Source organism: Myotis davidii, unplaced genomic scaffold (genome assembly GCF_000327345.1).
Source record: "Myotis davidii unplaced genomic scaffold, ASM32734v1 scaffold528, whole genome shotgun sequence".
In the NCBI taxonomy this organism is placed as follows: domain Eukaryota; kingdom Metazoa; phylum Chordata; class Mammalia; order Chiroptera; family Vespertilionidae; genus Myotis; species Myotis davidii.
In genome coordinates this window covers 156625-174833 of record NW_006299388.1, presented here as the reverse complement: position 1 = coordinate 174833, position 18209 = coordinate 156625, and the positions used below count along the sequence as shown (strand labels likewise).

Below are 18209 nucleotides of genomic sequence, written 5' to 3'. Positions count from 1 at the left end.
CTATGAAATAAATTCCCTATAAATTATTCTTAATTTCAGTTAGTGCATCCTTTATTTCTGAGTGTTTTTTTTTTATAGTTTCCATGTCCTATTTTATTCTAAATTCCTTCAGCATCCTTATAGCCAGTGTTTTAAACTCTGCATCTGGTGGATTGCTTGTCTCTATTTTGTTTATTTCTTTTTCTGGAGTTTTGTTCTGTTCTTTCATTTAGGACATGTTTCTTTGTCTCCTCATTTTGGTAGCCTCCCTGTAGTTGTATCTTTGTATTAGGTAGAGGTGCTGTGTCTCCCAGGCTTGGCAGAGTGGTCTGATGTGGTAGGGGTTCTGCAGAGTCCAATGGCACAGCCACCCCAATCACTCAAGCTGATTACTCAAGGCATACTCCCCGTGGGCTGTATATACCCTCATGTTGTAGTTGAGCCATGATGGCTGTTGGCACGTCAGTGTGTGGGGGGGGGGTGGATTTACCTCTAGGCCAATTAGCTATAAGGACTTGCTGCAACCACTGACTACCGACTACCTTAGAGGATCAGCTCTGCAGGGGCCCACTTCATAGAGTAGGGATTACTTCAGCTGGGGTCTAGTGGCCACTGAGTTCACTCCTTGAGTGTGTCACTTGTGGAGGTGGTTGTGTGGTTCTTCGACATGGTCTGAAGCTGTTCAATGGGTGCCAGCTCTGGGGCCTCCAAGGAGGTACAGGCTGAGTACAGCTGCTTCCTGTGTTATGCCCGAGGCCACGCACATGAACTACAAATGCATCAGCAGATGGTTGCCACTGTGCTAAGCTTAGAGGTGCCCAAGTGAGGCCAAGCTGCTAACCAAAGCCAGCTGCTACTAGTGCCAGTCCTGGGGCCATTTAGCAAGAGATACGGGGCAAAACAAGGCCAGATGCTTGCTTATTTGAGAGGTTTTAGGCAAATCTGAAGCATGAGCCAAGACAGGCCAATTGTATGGAAAAACCACTAGAAACCCCTTGGGTGGGCCGGAAAGTTGGTTGGGGTAGGGTGGGGCATCAGGGTGGGGCAAACAGTGTGATCCAGGTAATGGAGTCTCAGATATGGTTCTCTCTTTGTCTTTAAACTTTTATATTTTAATTATGATGTTTCTTGGTGTGGGCCTGCTGACTCTGTAGGGGTGGGGGCTCATCAAAGGAATAGTGGCCTCTGCAAGCACTTCTGTCTGAGAGAAAGCTGTGCCCCCTCCCCAGCTCTTGCCTTGATGTCGAACAATCCAGTTCTTACTCGTATGTCTTGGATGCCTTTTTAAAAAATTTTGTTTTTATTTATTAGAGAGAGAAAGGAAGGGCAAGGGAGAAAGATAGAAACATTGATGAGAAACATTGATTGGCTACCTCCTGCACACCCCCTACTGGAGATCAAGCTTGCAACCCAGGCATGTGCCCTTACCAGGAATCGAACCAGAAATTGGTCAACACTCAACCACTGAGCCACACCAGCCAGGCTTGGATACTTTTTGAGTTGCTGCCCCAGTGCTGGAGCTCAAAGGGAGTGAGTCCAATTAAGTCTGTGCTCAAGAGGAACTAGCTGGGACTCAGCAGCTCCCCCGTTACCCCCATCCCCTGTCTCCCTCAGCCTCAATCTCCATTACTATTTTTGCAGCCAGAAGATGTGGGGACTTCTCTTCTGGTGCTGGAACCTTGGGCTCAGGGTCTAGTGTGGGGATAGAACCCCTTGTACCTCAGGGGGCATCTCTGCAGCTGAGATATCCCTCCCAGTTTTTATCCAACACACATGGGTGTGGGGCCAGCCTGTTCCGTGTCTCCACCCCTCCACCAATCTCAATGTGTCTTTTTAATTCCCTAGTTGTATGACCTCCATTCAGCCAGATTTCAGATGGTTCTGAGTGATGGTTGTTCTGTAGTTTAGTTGTAATTTTGATGTCTCACCTACTTTCTATTGGAGGATCTTGTCTCTTGGTCATACCTATTTACAAAGAAGTCTGCAGAATGTTGTGTTGCTGAGCACAGACACTATGGAAGAAGGGGGTATGGATTATTGTTGATAGCTAGGTCTCTCTGCCACAGATTCATTCATAATGGGTGGAGTACCCATAAGGATTACATATCAATTCTATTTATTCATTGAAACTTAGCAATACAGAATTCTTTTGAGAAGTAGTTTAAATGAATGAATCATCTATGTGACTATTTTTCATTTCTTTATGAATTTTAGGCAATGAACATTTTGACTTCAGTGTTGCTTCTGTATGCAAAAGAGGAAGAAGCATTTTGGCTTCTGGTTGCTGTATGTGAACGAATGTTGCCTGATTATTTTAATCGTCGAATCATTGGTAAAAAACAAAAACCACATGAAAAAAACACATATTTCTTTTCTAAACAATTTATATGCCTCTTGTCTATCCAATTATTAAATGGAAGAACAGATCAATTAGGTTTTAGAATATACAAAATGCAAGCAATATGAATATGTCACATTCATAGGCACGCTCAAGTAAAGAACTTTTTGCACTGAATAATAATTGGGAAGATTGTTTAATACGTTGCTTTAAAAAAGTACCTGGTCTGTTTCTTAAAAAAAATAGAAATTTTAAGTTTACTCTCTCTATATTTCTAAAACAATGATGATCTAAAGCATCAAGAGCTGCTGTATAATTTTTAATAGTTTCTTGATAAGAGGTTTTAGTCAGCTTAAAATCTCCACATTTATGTGAATTGTATAGATATTTGAAAGGTTTGAAAGAAAGACCAAGTTCTTGGTTTCTTAATTGTATAATATTTTCTTCAGTAATCAAATATTTATAAATCTATTATTCCCCTGCCTTAAAACCATAGATGGTCTCTCCCTTGTACTCTCAGAAACCTTCAGAATCATGGCTAGATCATTGATTGCATAGTCTTTCATTTTAGTTATTTGTGTATTTATCTTAAGTTCTACTAGATATTAAGCTTATTGAAGTTGAGACCATTTCATTAATTGGTGTATTACAGGTTTTTTTGCATAGTAACAATTCAATAAATAATTGTTCAAATGAATTTGAACTGAGTTTCTGTAGTGTTTTTTGATGCAAGACACTATTAATAGATAAAGAGATTTGTAAAATATAGAAAAGGCACTGACGAAGTTCATAATTTAAGGAAGAAAAATGAGGTTTATCAGAATACTAATAGACATGGGAAAATATTGGTAACAAATCCTTTTGAAAGGTATTCATTTTTAAACTTCTTTTTATGTTCTCCAGGTGCCTTGGTAGATCAGGCGGTCTTTGAAGAACTTATCAGGGATCACCTTCCCCAGCTAACAGAACACATGACCGATATGACATTCTTTTCTTCAGTTTCTCTCTCATGGTTCCTCACACTTTTTATTAGTGTACTACCTATTGAAAGTGCAGTGAATGTGGTGGACTGTTTCTTCTATGATGGAATAAAGGCCATTTTACAACTAGGATTGGCAATACTTGACTATAATTTAGACAAACTGCTGGCATGTAAAGATGATGCTGAAGCCGTGACAGCTTTAAACAGGTACTATAAGAACCGTAACATTTAGGGGGGAAAAAATGGACACATATGTAATACCCTTTGTAATACTTTAAGCAATAAAAAAAGAAAAAAAAAGAACCGTAACATTTAAATCTGGAGATCCCCTTAGAGATGATGTTGTTTAATTCCTTTATAGGTAAGGAACCTAAGCCTAGAAACTTGAAGCAATTTGCCCGAAGTCACAAAGCTAGTTGAATGAGAAAGCTACTCCTAAAATCCACTCCTCTGTTTCCACTTAGAATATAACAAAAGTAAATCACTTTGAAGTAAGCCATTAATATTGTTGATTTGTTATTCTGGGATTTTCATAGTCCCAGTTTAAACTATAAAGTGTCACTGGGTAAAAGTAATTTGAAGGGGAATGGGTAATTGATAATGTTAAATATCCACTGAGGAAAATTGTTCTGTTTTTCTAAGTGGTAGACTGCGCTTTATTTTCCTATTGTCTTTTCTTTGAATGCTGTTTTGTGTTAAAACACTGTGGGGTATGTTTATGTGTGTGTGTTTGCATATACACTAGGTATGTATATGTTAAATGAATGAATATTTCATTGGGTAACTGTTGTAATGGTGCACCAAATCCCATTATGTACCCATGAAATATAAATACCCCATTCTAACATTTAGAACTCACTATGTTAAGGCTTTGATGTACCTATTCTTAACTTATTTCTCCTTACATGCCTCTACATACCCTATATCCCATCCTTACTGGGCTATGTGGTATTTTCTGAGTACTCTCAGATTACTCTGAGCCTGTTTGTTTTCATCATGTTCTACTCCCCACCTCTGAAATAATTACTTCGCCATCCCATTACCCATTCCCATGTCTTCCTAATTCCAAACCATCTTCAAATTTTACTTCTTCATAAAACTGTCCCTTGTCCTCTCAGTTGACATTAACCTCTGACTAACTATGGAGAATTTAGCTGTCATTTCTCTGTATTTTACTTCTACTAATTCTTGTATTACTATCACTTTTGGATAGGTTCTTTGACAGTATCACTAATAAGGATAGCCCATTGCCTTCAAGTGTTCAGCAGTGTTCAAATGTGAGTGATGAAAAAAGCAGTCATATTAGAGTGGATATTACAGATTTGATTAGAGAGTCAAATGAGGTAAGTTTCTAATATAAATATATAATTGCATAGCATATTTAAAATAATGGATACTATAGTTATGTCTCTAGAGGTATATTAAGAGTAAGGTAATAATACAAATAAAGATATAATTTTAAAATACGACTTCACTTTAACAATGAATTCTGTGAACTGTTCCTAGGTTATGCAGCCTCCTCTCCTTCCATTTGCTTTTCATTAAATGAAACTATCACTTGCTTTCACAAATAATTACCACTTTTAAATATCTGTCACTATATAAAAAGGAGAAAATTATTCTCTTCCTAGAGACTAAGAATTTTACTAATGTTCTTGTGCTTATTCTTGACACATAGTAGATGGAATTCTCTCCAGTGAATATGTAGAGAAAATGAAATGTGTAGGTGAAAATTTGCATAATCACTGAACAAGTTAAGAAAGTAGCTAGAAATAGAATGAAAGCCTCTGGGAATTGAATCTGATGAAATTCAGTTGTAAGAGAAGTGGATGTTTATTATGAATGAGTGTTTACCAAAATCATATTTCTTGCAGAAATATGGTAATATTCGTTGTGAAGATATACACAGCATGCGCTGTCGAAATAGGTTGTATGTGATACAGACTCTAGAGGAAACAACAAAGCAGAATGTGGTGAGTACCCACTACCCAATGGGGGATACCAGTTGGAGTGACAATTTTTTCTTCAATTTCCTTTTAAAAATTATTCTATGTAAAGAAAATGAGAGAAACTAAACTTTTTAGGTAGATTCTTGCTACAGCTTAGCTTATAAATTGTTGAGAGGAAATAAGTTATTTTCTTTTGGGGAAATTGCTTTCTTTATTTTATTTAATCACAATTTACATTTAATATGATTCGTATTAGTTTTAGGTGTACAGCATAGTGGTTAGACAATCATACTTTACAAAATGTTTCCCCCAATATTTACAGTACCCATTCATAGTTATTACAGTATTGTTGACTATAGTCCCTATACTGTACTTTACATCCCCATGACTATTTTGTAACTACTAATCTGTACTTTTCAATCTCTTCACCTTTTTCACCCAGTTCATTATGTTGGTTTCACTAACATGTTTTGTATTATTTGACCTTCAATAGTGAGTACTATAATATAGGCATTTAAGCATAACATATTTGTGATGTGCTTTGTCAATAAGAACAGCTGACCTACATAGTAGTCAATGCCCCTAATCCTGGATACTAAGATAAAGAGAAAAATGTCTAAAACAGTATTTTTTAAAAAATATATTTTTATTGATTTCAGAGAGTAAGGGAGAGGGAGAGAGAGATAGAAACATCAGTGATGAGAGAGTATCATTGATCAGCTGCCTCCTGCATGCCCCTTACTGGGGATTGAGCCTGCAATCCGTCCGGCCATGTGCCCTTGGCTGAAATTGAACCTTGCACCCTTCAGTCCGCAGGCCGACACTCTATCCACTGAGCCAAACCAGCCAGGGCTAAAACAGTATTTTTAAATACTTCCATTTTTAAGGATAGTTTAAAATTTATTTGACTTTAAAGAGCCTCATATATCTTTTTTAAAAATTATCTTTGTTGTTGAAAGTATTATAGATGTCTCCCCTTTTTTTCTTCCCATGGACCCCATTCTCCTCACTTCTGCCCCCTCCCCAGGCCTTCACCACACTATCGTCTATGTCCATGGGTTATGCATATATGCATATAAGTTCTTTGGTTTATCTCTACCCGCCTCCCCACCCCCTTCCCTCTGAGATTAGTCAGTCTGTTGCATGCTTCCATGCCTCTGGATCTATTTTGTTTGTAAGTTTATTTTGTTCATTAGATTCCACATCTAAGTGAGATCATATGATACTTGTCTTTCTCTGACTGGCTTATTTGGCTTAGCATAATAATCTCCAGGTCCCTCCATGTTGTCTCAAAGTGTAATAGACCTTTTTTTTTTATTACAGCTGTATAGTATTCCATTGTGTAAATGTACCACAGGTTTTTTATCTGTTCATCTACTGCTGGGCACTTGAGCTATTTCCAGGTCTTAGGTATTGTAAATAACACTGCTGTGAACATAAGGGTGCATATATTCTTTCTGATTGGTGTTTCAGGCTTCTTACGTTATATTTGTAGCAGTGGGATCACTGGATCAAATGGCAGTTCCATTTTTAAGATTTTAGACTGAAGGGTCCCAGGTTCAATTCTGGTCAAGGGCATGTACCTTGGTTGTGGGCACATCCCCAATAGGGGGTGTGCAGGAGGCAGCTGCTCGATGTTTCTCTCTCATCGATGTTTCTGACTCTCTATCCCTCTCCCTTCCTCTCTGTAAAAAAAATCAATAAAATATATTTTTTAAAAAAATGCATTCAAAAGCTTCTGCACAGCAAAAGAAACCAGCATCAAAATGAAAAGGGGGACCACTCTATGGGAGAACATATCTGATAAGGGGTAATTTCAAAAATATATAAAGTACTTATACAACTCAACAAAAGAAAAACAAGCAATCCAATTAAAAAGTGGGCCTGGCCGGTGTGGCTCAGTGGTTGAGCATCAACCTATGAACCAAGAGGTCATGCTTCAATTCCTGGTCAGGGCACATGCCCAAGTTGCGGACTTGATCCCCAGTGTGGAGTGTGCAGAAGGCAGCTGATCAATGATTCTCTCTCATCATCTATGTTTCTATCCGTCCCTCTCCCTTTCTCTCTGAAATTAATAAAATATTTTTAAAGTTTTTAATATTCATTTTAATGATGCCTTTTTAAATGTCCTTAGTAAGTATTTATAGTTTTCATCAGATAGGTCTTAATTGTTTCTTGTTGGATTTATCTACTCCTTTGCTCTTGATGGTTTTGTTGCTAATATGAATGACATCTCTTTTCCTTTACATTTTCGAATTTGTTTATTGTTCTGTATGTAAAAGTTATGGGTTTGTTTATATTGCTTTATTAAATGGCCAAGTTACTGACTCATACTTTTGGACATATCAGAGTAGAATTCAACTGTTTTCTATGTACAACCTTTTTAAAGGGCAAACTAGATGCATTTACCTTTGTTACTCCATTTAAAAGTTGGAAGGAAAGTATTTTACTCTGGCAGAGAGATTTCTAAATGGATTCAAAGAGAATTTCTATACTGGAATGTTAAATTCTAAATTGCTTTTAATCTTTTTAAAGTTGCGTGTTGTATCACAAGATGTGAAATTGAGCCTTCATGAATTGGATGAACTTTATATCATCTTTAAGGTACTGTTCTTCTTTAAATGAAAAATAATATTCTTGTAATATATTTTTTACCACAACTACTCTTAAATATTTTTATCTTTATTTTAGTAGGCATGCTTAAAGGACAAAGCTTATAAAATTACTTTTGCTGATTTAATGACTTTCCTTTTTTATTTGTTTTTAATAGAAAGAGCTGTTTTTTTCTTATTATTGGTGTTTGAGTTGTCCGGTATTGAAGCACCATGACCCCAGTTTGCCATATTTGGAACAGTATCAGATTGACTGCCAGCAGTTCCGAGTGTTATATCACTTGTTGAGTCCCTGGGCTCCTTCTGCAAACAGAGACTCACTAGCTTTATGGACATTCCGATTGTTAGATGAAAACTCTGACTGCCTTATCAACTTCAAAGAATTCTCTTCTGCAATTGGTAAGATAATGTTGAATATTTTTCTGTTTTCAAGCAAAAAGTAAAGGGACCCCAAAAATATTTGTACTACCTATTACTGCCAATTTAGTCAGATTTTTAAAAAATACATTTTTACTGATTTCAGAGAAGAAAGGAGAGGGAGAGAGAGAAACATCAATGATGAGAATCATTAATTGGCTGCCTTCTGCATGCCCCACACTGGGGATCAGGCCCGCAACCTGGGCATGTGCCCTGACCAAGAATCGAACCATGACCTCCTGGTTCATAGGTCGACGTTCAACCACTAAACCACGCTAGCTGGGCTTTAGTCAGATTTTTATCAGCCAGAGTTACATTGTCTCCAGCTTTAGCAATAACTGGACTTTTTTTCTGTGTTTGTTGCTAAGTCTGAGTATATCGGTCTTATTTTGCCCCTACCCTTCCAAAAAAGCAGATTGTTAGATATGGATGTTTTAACAGTTAACATGAAGAGAATGTCCTGATTTTCCTACACTCAAGCACGTGGGTACTTCAGGAGGACTTTCTCCCTCAGTAAAAATCCAACCACATAGCTAAGGAAAGTAGTAGAGAAACATCCAACAAACATGTACCTGGAGATAGGCCATCAGTTTTATCATTCCTTTCTTTTACAGCACTCCAGCATGCTTTCTTGTCAGGGATTGTCCCTTGAAGAATTCTCTCCTCAAATGAGGAATTTGGGGGAAGGGAGATCAGCAGAAGAGCATTTTGTCACTTGATAAAGTGGATTTTGCTACACACCAGAAGGAGAGGATCTAGCTGACTGGGTGTTTATTTAACTGTTAGCTTAAGTAATAGGAGGTTTCTGAATTTTAATTCTTGACTAATATCTGTATCTTAATTTATCTTATTGGTGGAATTGATTAAATGTCCTTTGGATATGTGACTATTTGCAATTAAATTTTATTGAACAGACATAATGTACAATGGAAGTTTTACTGAGAAGCTTAAACTACTTTTTAAGCTGCATATTCCTCCAGGTAAGAGTTTAACAGTCTTTAATGATGTTTAGGAGTTGACTCCCTTTTAACAAGTATAATTACAAATATAATTCCATTTTAACAAATAACAGTATTCAGTATATAAGGTTATTCCTTTATTGTGGCCCATGGATCATACTACCAGTACTTTGCTGATATGTAAATACAGTGAAATCTATGGAAGAGAATCTGTATAACTTATAGGTTCACAAATTTTCCTCCTGTTAGTGGCCTATCAATTTAGTGATAGTTTGTCTATAAGAACTACCTATCATTTGAATATTGGTGTAAAGTTGAATTTTTATTGTTGTTGTCATTAAAGGGTAGAATTTAACTTTAAACAAACTGCCAAACTTGTGAAATAGTACAAATTATTCAGAAAAATGAGACCAGGGCAGTGATAGTGAACATTTGGAAAAGGAAATAAATTAAAGCTACCATTTATTGAGTAAACACTTGCATGCATTTATTTTACATGCATTCTTATATTTGATTCTCACAATATTCCTGAAAAGTGGTATTATATTTCCAATTTTGACAATAAGGAGGCTAAGGGTCAGAAATATTAAATTACTTGCCAAAGATCACACGTCTGAGATTCAAATGGAGGTCTGACTCCAGAGCTCATGTTTCTGTCTATTCCACCATACTGCCTCCATGTGACCACACCCTTCCAGTTTACTTAAGTGTTTCCTACTAACCTTAAGAGGCTGACTTTTCCAGGCCTGATCCGTATTTTGGAAAACAGTCTTAGGCTTTCAACTAAAGATAGTTATTCACAAAAACAAATAGCACTGTCTAAAGCTACACTTGGGATCTCTTTTAGTCTTCCCAGGATAGCCAGAAACCATGCTTTTACCAAACCAAGAATCTAAAAGCCATCTTTAACTCTTTATACACTCAGATCACAAACACAGCATTAAAAACAAAAGACAAAACACCAAATAGTTTAATTTTGAAGAACTTTCATTACTAAGTCAAGTTGCCATTAAAATTACTAATATTATCATGTAATAAATATGCTTTTAGTAGGAGGATCAAAAATAGAAAGAACATTACATATCTGTTAGAGTACTGAACTTCATGTTTTCCTTATTTTTGAATATGTTTTTAAATAGTTGAGTTCACATTTTCAGAGGTTTCCAAATGCTAGGTTATCTTATTTCAACTTGTAATGGCTCTCAGAAAACTATAAAAAAGTAAGTAGGATGAATAATAGAACTCAAAGTGATCAAGTATTTCCTGTTACTTGCTACACAATAGAGTAGTACTACTTCCACATTTCTTCGTATGTCTTTTACAGAAACCCTTTACTTAAATCTCTGCCCCCAGATTTAAGTTAAAGGACCTGTTTCTATTCTTTATTGTTAGTAAATTTGATTTGGGTAATCTGTTTTCAGCTTATACTGAAGTGAAATTAATGGACCCTTCAAAGGGAGATGAACTTTCCGAGGAAGAATTACTTTATTTCAGTCAGCTCCATGGTAAATATCTATTCAAAAATGTTTCTGTTTGATAATTACTCACTCAATAGAGATCTTCCTGGCTTGAATATTCTTTACCCAGCTACCACTAGTAAAATTTGGGTAATTATACCTTATGATTCTTTTGTGCTACCCCAGTACTTAGCACAATGTTAAATGCATCTTAAGTACTCCATAAATATTTAACTGACTAAACTGCATTTTGGTTTTGATGCATGGAATTTCTTATTTACTGGAGAATTAGAAAGAAAATGCAGTTTGTTACCACTTATGTTGCAGAAATTTCTAAAATATATCAGATCATTTTCATGCCTATTTAAAAATACAATGAAGGCAATAGAATCTTTGATTATTGAAGGTCATAGCTATTCTTCAAACAGTAAATACTTATTATAAACTAGAGTCCCGATGCACAAAATTAATGTGGGGGTGGGGGAGATTCCTCAGCCCAGCCTGCGCCCTCTTGCAATCTGGGACTCCTTGCTCCTAACCACCCGCCTGCTCGCTGCATACTACTTGGCTTGCCGCTCCTTAGCGCTGCTGGGCGGAGGCAGGAGAGGCTCCCACCACTGCCACTGCGCTCACCAGCCACGTTTTCTGGCTGAGTGGCACTCCTGCTGTGGGAGCGCATTGACCACCAGGGAGCAGCTCCTGTGTTGAGCGTCTGCCCTCTGGTGGTCAGTGCGTGTCACAACAACCAGTCGTTCTGGTTGTTTCGCCATAATGGTAGCTGGGCTTTTAGTATATAGATCATTGTAGGTTTAGGAGACAGGGATGAGTCTATGTCCAAGACATAATTTGGAAGGTTTATGAGCTTATTTTGTGTCCTTTGCTTCTTTATCATAAATACAAATGTCTTATAGAGGAATATGTCTGATTAATGTATGTTTACTGCATGTTAGTGTTTGAACATAAAGTTTGAAGAGACCTAATAAATCATCTAGTCAGTCCCTTAATTATATAGATAAGGGTGCTGAGGTCCATAAAGAAGTGCTGACTTCTGCAAGATTTCACAATGAGTCATTGCCACAATCAGGACTAATAGCTCAGTCTTCTTACTTCCAGTATGTTTTATTTCATAATAAAAGAAATATTTAATTTGAGTAAAGTAAAAAAGAAGAAAATACCAACCAGAAATAAATACTTAATATTTTTTATGCTTCCTCCTAGGTATTTTTTCGTATGGATTTCCCCCTAGTGTTCTTTTTACTGTAAAAGTTTTTTGAATACTTTCTCTTCTTTTCTATTTTTTTTTTTTAAATCCTCCCCGAGGACATGCTTAGAGAGAGGAGGAGAGAGAGAGAAAGAGAAAAAAATATTGATCAGTTGCATTCTATATGCTCCCCAACTGGGGATCAAACTCACAACCCAGGTATGTGCCCTGACCAGGAATCGAACCTATAACCTTTTGGTGCATGGGACAATATTCAACCAACTGAGCCATTCCAGCTGGGCTTGAATACTTTGTCTTCTAATGATAGGAGGCCAGGTTGGCTAAAATTGGTTTGCTGAATTGAAGAAAATAATGTGTTTAAGAGTCTTAATATAAAATATTATTTTACAAAAGCTATTTGTTATATAGCTTACACATTGCAATTGTCCTCTTTTCTTTTAGTTTCCAAGCGTGCAAGTGGGAAGGAAGCAGAATCAGTAAAAATCAGCCCTGAAAAAGGTACTATGATCTAAGAATATAACTTAAGTTATTGGGGGTTTTTAAGCAAAGGGGAAAGGCAGATTCCACACTTTTTTATGTGACATTTTAATTTAACTTAATGTTTTTTATTTTTATTTTTCAATTATAGTTGATGTACAATATTATGTTAGTGTCAGGCATACAACCCAGTGGTTACATATTTATATATGAAGTGATCACCCCCTTAAATATAGTACCCATCTTACACCATACATATTTTTTACAATATTATTGACTATATATCCTATGCTGTACTTGACAGCGGGGGAGGAGCATGCAACCAAAGTACGGGCCCTTGACCGGAATCGAACCTGGGATCCTTCAGTCCACAGGCCAACGCTCTATCCACTGACCCAAAATGGTTTCAGCCCAATTTGTATTTCTTAATCCCTTCACCTTTTTCACCCATCCCCCAATCCTCAAGCAGTCATCAGTGTTTTCTCTGTGTCTGTTTCTATTTTATTTATTTTGCTCTTTAGATTCAATATATAAGTAAAATCATATGGTATTTATCTTTCTCTGTCTGACTTATTTCATTCAGCACAATACCCCCTGGGCCTATCCATGTTGCAGATGGCACGATTTCATTCTTCTTTATGGCTGAGTCATACTCCCTTGTATATATGTACTGCTTCTTTGTTATCCATTCATCTATTGATGGATAATTAAATTGCTTCCCTATCTTAGCTATTGTAAATAATGCTGCAGTACACATAGGGATGAGTATGTCTTTTCAATTTAATGATTTGGTGTTTTTTTTAATAAATACCCAAAAGTGGAATTGCTTGCTTGGTCTTTCCTTGTGTCTTGTTAAGGCCTTTGTTTTAATGTCCATTTTGTCTGGTATAAGTATTCCTACCCCATTTTTTTTTTTTTTTTTTTTTTTTACATTTTCATTAAGTGCTGTTTTCCATCCCTTTACATTCGTGTGTATCTTTACATCTGAAGTGAGTCTCTTATGGACAGCATATGTAATGGGCATTTTGTTATTTATTCAGCCATCCACATGTTTTTAGATTAAAGCATTTTTAATTCATTTGCATTTAAAGTAATTGTTGATATGTATTTGTTGCCAATTATTATTCATACTTTTATAACAGCTTTGCTGGACAGAATAGTCTTGGTCGTAGGTCCTTGTTTTTCATCATTTGAATGTTTTGTGCCAGTCCCTTCAGGCATAAAATGTTTCTCTTGAGAAATCAGTGGACAAACTTACAGGAGCAACCTTGTAGGTAACTAACTGATTTTCTCTTGATGCTTTTAAGATCCTTTGTCTTTAACTTTTGCCATCTTAATTATATGTCTCGGTGTGGCCCTCTTTGTATTCATCTTATTTGGGACTTTCTGGGCTTCCTGCACTTGTATGTCTTTTTTCTTCACCAGATTAGGGAAGTTTTCTGTCATTATTTCTTCAAATAGGTTCTACATTCCTTGCTCTCTCTTTTCTCCTTTTGATACCTCTATGATGCAAATGTTGTTATGCTTTGTGTTATCCCAGAGGTTTCTTAAACTATCCTAATATTTTTTAATTCCTTTTCTTTTTTTTCAGTGCTCTGGTTAGGTGTTTAATGCTACCTTGTCTTCCCTAATCGCTGAATCAGACCTCTACTTCATCTAGCCTGCTGTTGATTCCTTCTCATGTATTCTTCATTTGAAATATTGTATTCTTCATTTCTGACTGTTTTTAATGGTAATTATGTCCTTTTTATGTTTACTGTCTCTTTTCGTTCTCCCCACTTCATCCATTTTTGCATAAGTTCATTGGTCATCTTCATAACCATTTGTTTAACTCTTTATCTGGTATATTGGTTGCCTCCATTTTATTTAGTTATTTTTCTGTGTATTTCTCTTGTTCTTTCATATGTGGCTTATTTCTTTGTCTCCTTATTTTTGCTGTCTCTCTGTAATTGTTTCTGTGTATTAGGTAGATCTTCTATGTCTCCCAGTCTTGGTATGGTGTCCTTATGTAATAGGTATCTTGAGGGGCTTAGTGGAGCTGTCTCCCTAATCACTAGGTGCTCTGGGAATGTCCCTTGTGTGGTTTATGTTAAGCCTCCTGTTGTAGTTGAGTCTTGATTTCTCTCGGTCCACCTGTGGGTCAGGTTGGCCTTTGGGCTGGCTGACTATGAAGATCAACCCCAACCAGAGTATATGAACTGCTGTTGTATGACCCCATGAAGTGGAATTCGACCCAGCAGAGTCTGGTGCCTGCCAAGATCTCCCTTTGGGTGTGCCAATTTTGGAGGTAGTTGAATTGTGCTCTGATATAGCCTTAATACTGCCACAGGATGTTTTGGTTCTGGGACTTCTCCTGAGGGAATCTGGTGCAGGTCAATGTCAGGCACTGCCTGTGCCCAGCCCTGGGCTACCTGTTTGGAACTACAGAGCCATCCACAGTTTTTGCCTGCCTCTGCTGGGCCTGAGTGCACATGGGAGGGGCCAAACTGTACACCAAACCTGGCTTCCACCAACACAAAGGTCATGGGCAGATCAACAAAAGGTCCAAAACACCCCAATTTCTACCTTGCTTGCCAGCTTCCTATTAGGCTCAGTCACTAAAAAAGCCTTTGGTGGCATACTAGAATACTAGTTGCATGAGGCATGTTCTCAGTGAGTCACCAGGTAGGAGGGATAAGTGGTGTTTACCAGGTTTATACAGATTCAAACTTAGTGCCAGTGCTAGGTCTGAGGCCACTCAGCAAATATCTCAGGGTTACACCAAGGCCAACTGCCACCTAACAGCAGCCTGAAAACATTTGTGGTGGAGCAGGGTCTCAGGGAGTCATCAAGGGGAGGCCAGCCAGAGTTTATCAGGCCCAAACAGACCAAGATTTGACCCTGTGAAGGGAAGGTTGTGCAATGGTCAGGTATGCAAGGGAAAAATGATCCCCTTCCTAGAGCCACACAACTCAGTCTTTGATTCTGCTTTGACCTTTTAAAGAGCCCAAACTTGGCAGGGCAGGGCCACTGGGAATAGGGGGAGTGAGGCTAGTGGATGGCCCATGGGGGAAGGGTGGTGCCAATTAGGCTCTGGAAAGTGAATGGCCTCTGCTCCAGAGACACACAGCTCACACCCTGGCACACCATAAGTCTGCCTGGACCTCAATATCTCGGGCCTAGACAGCTGACCCTTCCATGGGGCAATAGGGAGTTCCCTCAGGCTGATGCCATAAAAAATGGAGTGCTCCACCCAAGAAAGATGGCATCTGTGGTGTGAGAGAATGATTCAGCACAGCGATCCTGGTGGCACTCCCTTCAGCTCTCTCCAGAGCCACAGACCCCAGTTTAGTCTCACACAACGTAGTCTGCTCCGCCCTCCCTACACTGGAGCCCAGGGTTAGTGGCTATAAACAAGATTTTGTGCACTGGCCCTTTAAGAGGGTGCCTGTGTCTAGTGGACTCTAGTCTCTCCCTGGTGGACAGAAATCCTGCTGATTTTCACAGCCTGATATTATGTGACTTCCTCTTTTAGGCTCTGGTGCTCTGGGCTGAGGAACCCCACATGGGATTGAGACCCCACACTCCTCAGGGGGAACCTTTGCAGCTGAGATATCCTCTGGATTTTCAGCCACCACCCATGGGTGCAGGGCCAGCCCTTTTCACATCCCTGTCCTTCCTACCAGTCTCGATGTGGTTTCTTCCTTAATTCCTTGGTTATAAGACTTATATTCAGCTAGTCTTCTGTTGGTTATTCAGGATGATTTTTCTATAATTGACTTGTAATTCCAGTTTGGATTTTTCTATAATTGACTTGTAATTGGGAGGAAGTGAGTGTAACTTCCACCTACTCCACCTCTGTCTTGCATCTTCGTACCATAATTTATTTTAATAACTAGTCCAATATTGATGGATATTTAGGTTGTATATTCTGCTGTAATAGACATTTTATTCTTACATTTTAACATACTTTTCACATGTTTCTTTAGGATAGGACAAGTTCATATTGGTATGAGAATACTAGGTCTCAAGTAATAAGCACATTTAATATTTTTATAGTTATTAATAAAGTCAGATTAATATCTTAATTAAACTCTTCAAATGAATGAGTGAATAAGTTGTTTTGAAAAGAATAAGAGCCACCATAGACCAATTAATATTTGCATATTAAGAACATCATATAGAAGGTATTTTAAACTTCATAGTATACATGAAAATATCTACATGACATTTACATCATCAAGCCAGCGTGTACTGTTTAATCTAAAATGCATCCTTCTCAATTTTGCTTCAAATATTCCCTAGTGCCCAACTTTCCCAAAGTAAAAGTTTTAGTTTAATGGAAATGGAGAAGTGTCCTGAGAACAACTAGGTGAAATTAAAGTTTAATTCAGGTAATTTCCTAGATGAAGAAAAAGGTAGACTCTTATAACTCAGTGAAATATCTTTCAATAATTTTTTTTGAGATTTGAGAAAATGTAGTAAGCTGTTTATTATGAAAATGGTTTTGTTCTCCTCATTCAGGCAAAGGAAAAGTTGATATTCAAGCATATCTTAGTCAATGGCAAGATGAACTTTTCAAAAAAGAAGAAAACATTAAGGATTTACCAAGAATGAAACAGGTATAGTGCTTTCAAAGAAAAAATTCTAGGTTTTTTATGATATTTTAATGAATGTGGGTATGTCCAACTCTAAAGTAGCTAATATGCTATTACAAAAATATTTAAATCATCTGTGTATTAACTCTGCTTCAAATGAGAACTGAAGAATGGGATCAAATTATTTTTTTAATTTCTTTATTGATTAAGGTATTATATATGTGTCCTTATCCCACCATTACCTCCCTATCCCCCCCATCTCACGCCCTCACCCCCCTGTTGTCTGTGTCCATTGGTTAGGCTTATCTAGTGTTTCAGTGTAGTTTCTATGCTATGACATTTGTACCTATAGAAAAGATGGATATGTATAACATATTTCAGTGTTTTCTATTTCCATCTTTATTAGAAATTTTTATCTATTTGGTACACATTTTTAGTGCTTATAGATGACAAACCCAGTGCTAGGTACTATAAATAAGAAATTACTAAGATAAGTCACATGCTGGTTCCTAATGATCTTGTATTTGAACCTGCTCAATGACTAGTATTGACACAATTCTAAATCCATCCTTTTCTTACAAAGTATTTAGTCAGTATGTGTTATATGTTATTATATTTTTAATTAAAATCTGTTAATATAGATCCTTAATATTCCCAGAACTTTACTAAAATGAGAACCATCAAATAGCTTAGTATTTCTCAATGGACTTGGTAATTTGATAGTTGAACAAGTACTTTTAAAAAATGCATCAATGGGATGTATTTATTCTAAAATTCTTAGAAATAGTACTATAGAGTTAGGAAAAAAGAGAATTGGCTGCCTCCTGCACATCCCCTACCAGGGAATCGAACCAGTAACCTTTTTGTGCATGGAATGAAATGATGTCCAACCAACTGAGGCATACTGGGTGGAACAATATATTTTTATGAAGTACATCCTTTGTATTTGCTCTTTATTTACAGATAAACTTTTCTGGTAGGATTGACTTATAGGACTCTTATGTTGGAATCTTTTTTTTTAATTGACATATCTTTTAGGAATATCTATGATTATCTAGGGGATTTCTCCACTTGAGTCCCACCTCAGCCTTTAAAGAGAAACATGTCCAAATGGGCTCCTTAGAGTTACCTTGTACTACTAGATAGGTCCCAAAATATTTTTCCTTAAATTTAAGTCATCCTAGTTGAGCTGCTCACTCTAGCCATTTGGGTATATCAAGGGCACCTCATCTTAATCGTT

General features: G+C 37.2%; 1 protein-coding gene across 2 annotated transcripts in view; it reads left to right on the top strand.

Moving 5' to 3' along the window:
- TBC1D8B (TBC1 domain family member 8B) overlaps window positions 1-18209 on the top strand; it is a 65950-nt gene that overhangs the window by 46802 nt on the left and 939 nt on the right. Inside the window, exons 11-20 of one of the 2 annotated variants that reach the window (XM_006774836.2) lie at window positions 2194-2311; window positions 3221-3506; window positions 4513-4642; window positions 5174-5272; window positions 7784-7852; window positions 8019-8259; window positions 9192-9257; window positions 10658-10741; window positions 12357-12413; window positions 16896-16993. In XM_006774836.2, the coding sequence (XP_006774899.1) occupies window positions 2194-2311; window positions 3221-3506; window positions 4513-4642; window positions 5174-5272; window positions 7784-7852; window positions 8019-8259; window positions 9192-9257; window positions 10658-10741; window positions 12357-12413; window positions 16896-16993 (1248 nt within the window). Of the gene's footprint in view, window positions 1-2193; window positions 2312-3220; window positions 3507-4512; window positions 4643-5173; window positions 5273-7783; window positions 7853-8018; window positions 8260-9191; window positions 9258-10657; window positions 10742-12356; window positions 12414-13983; window positions 14164-16895; window positions 16994-18209 lie in introns of those variants that run through there. The other variant, XM_015571203.1, reaches the window with a different exon arrangement.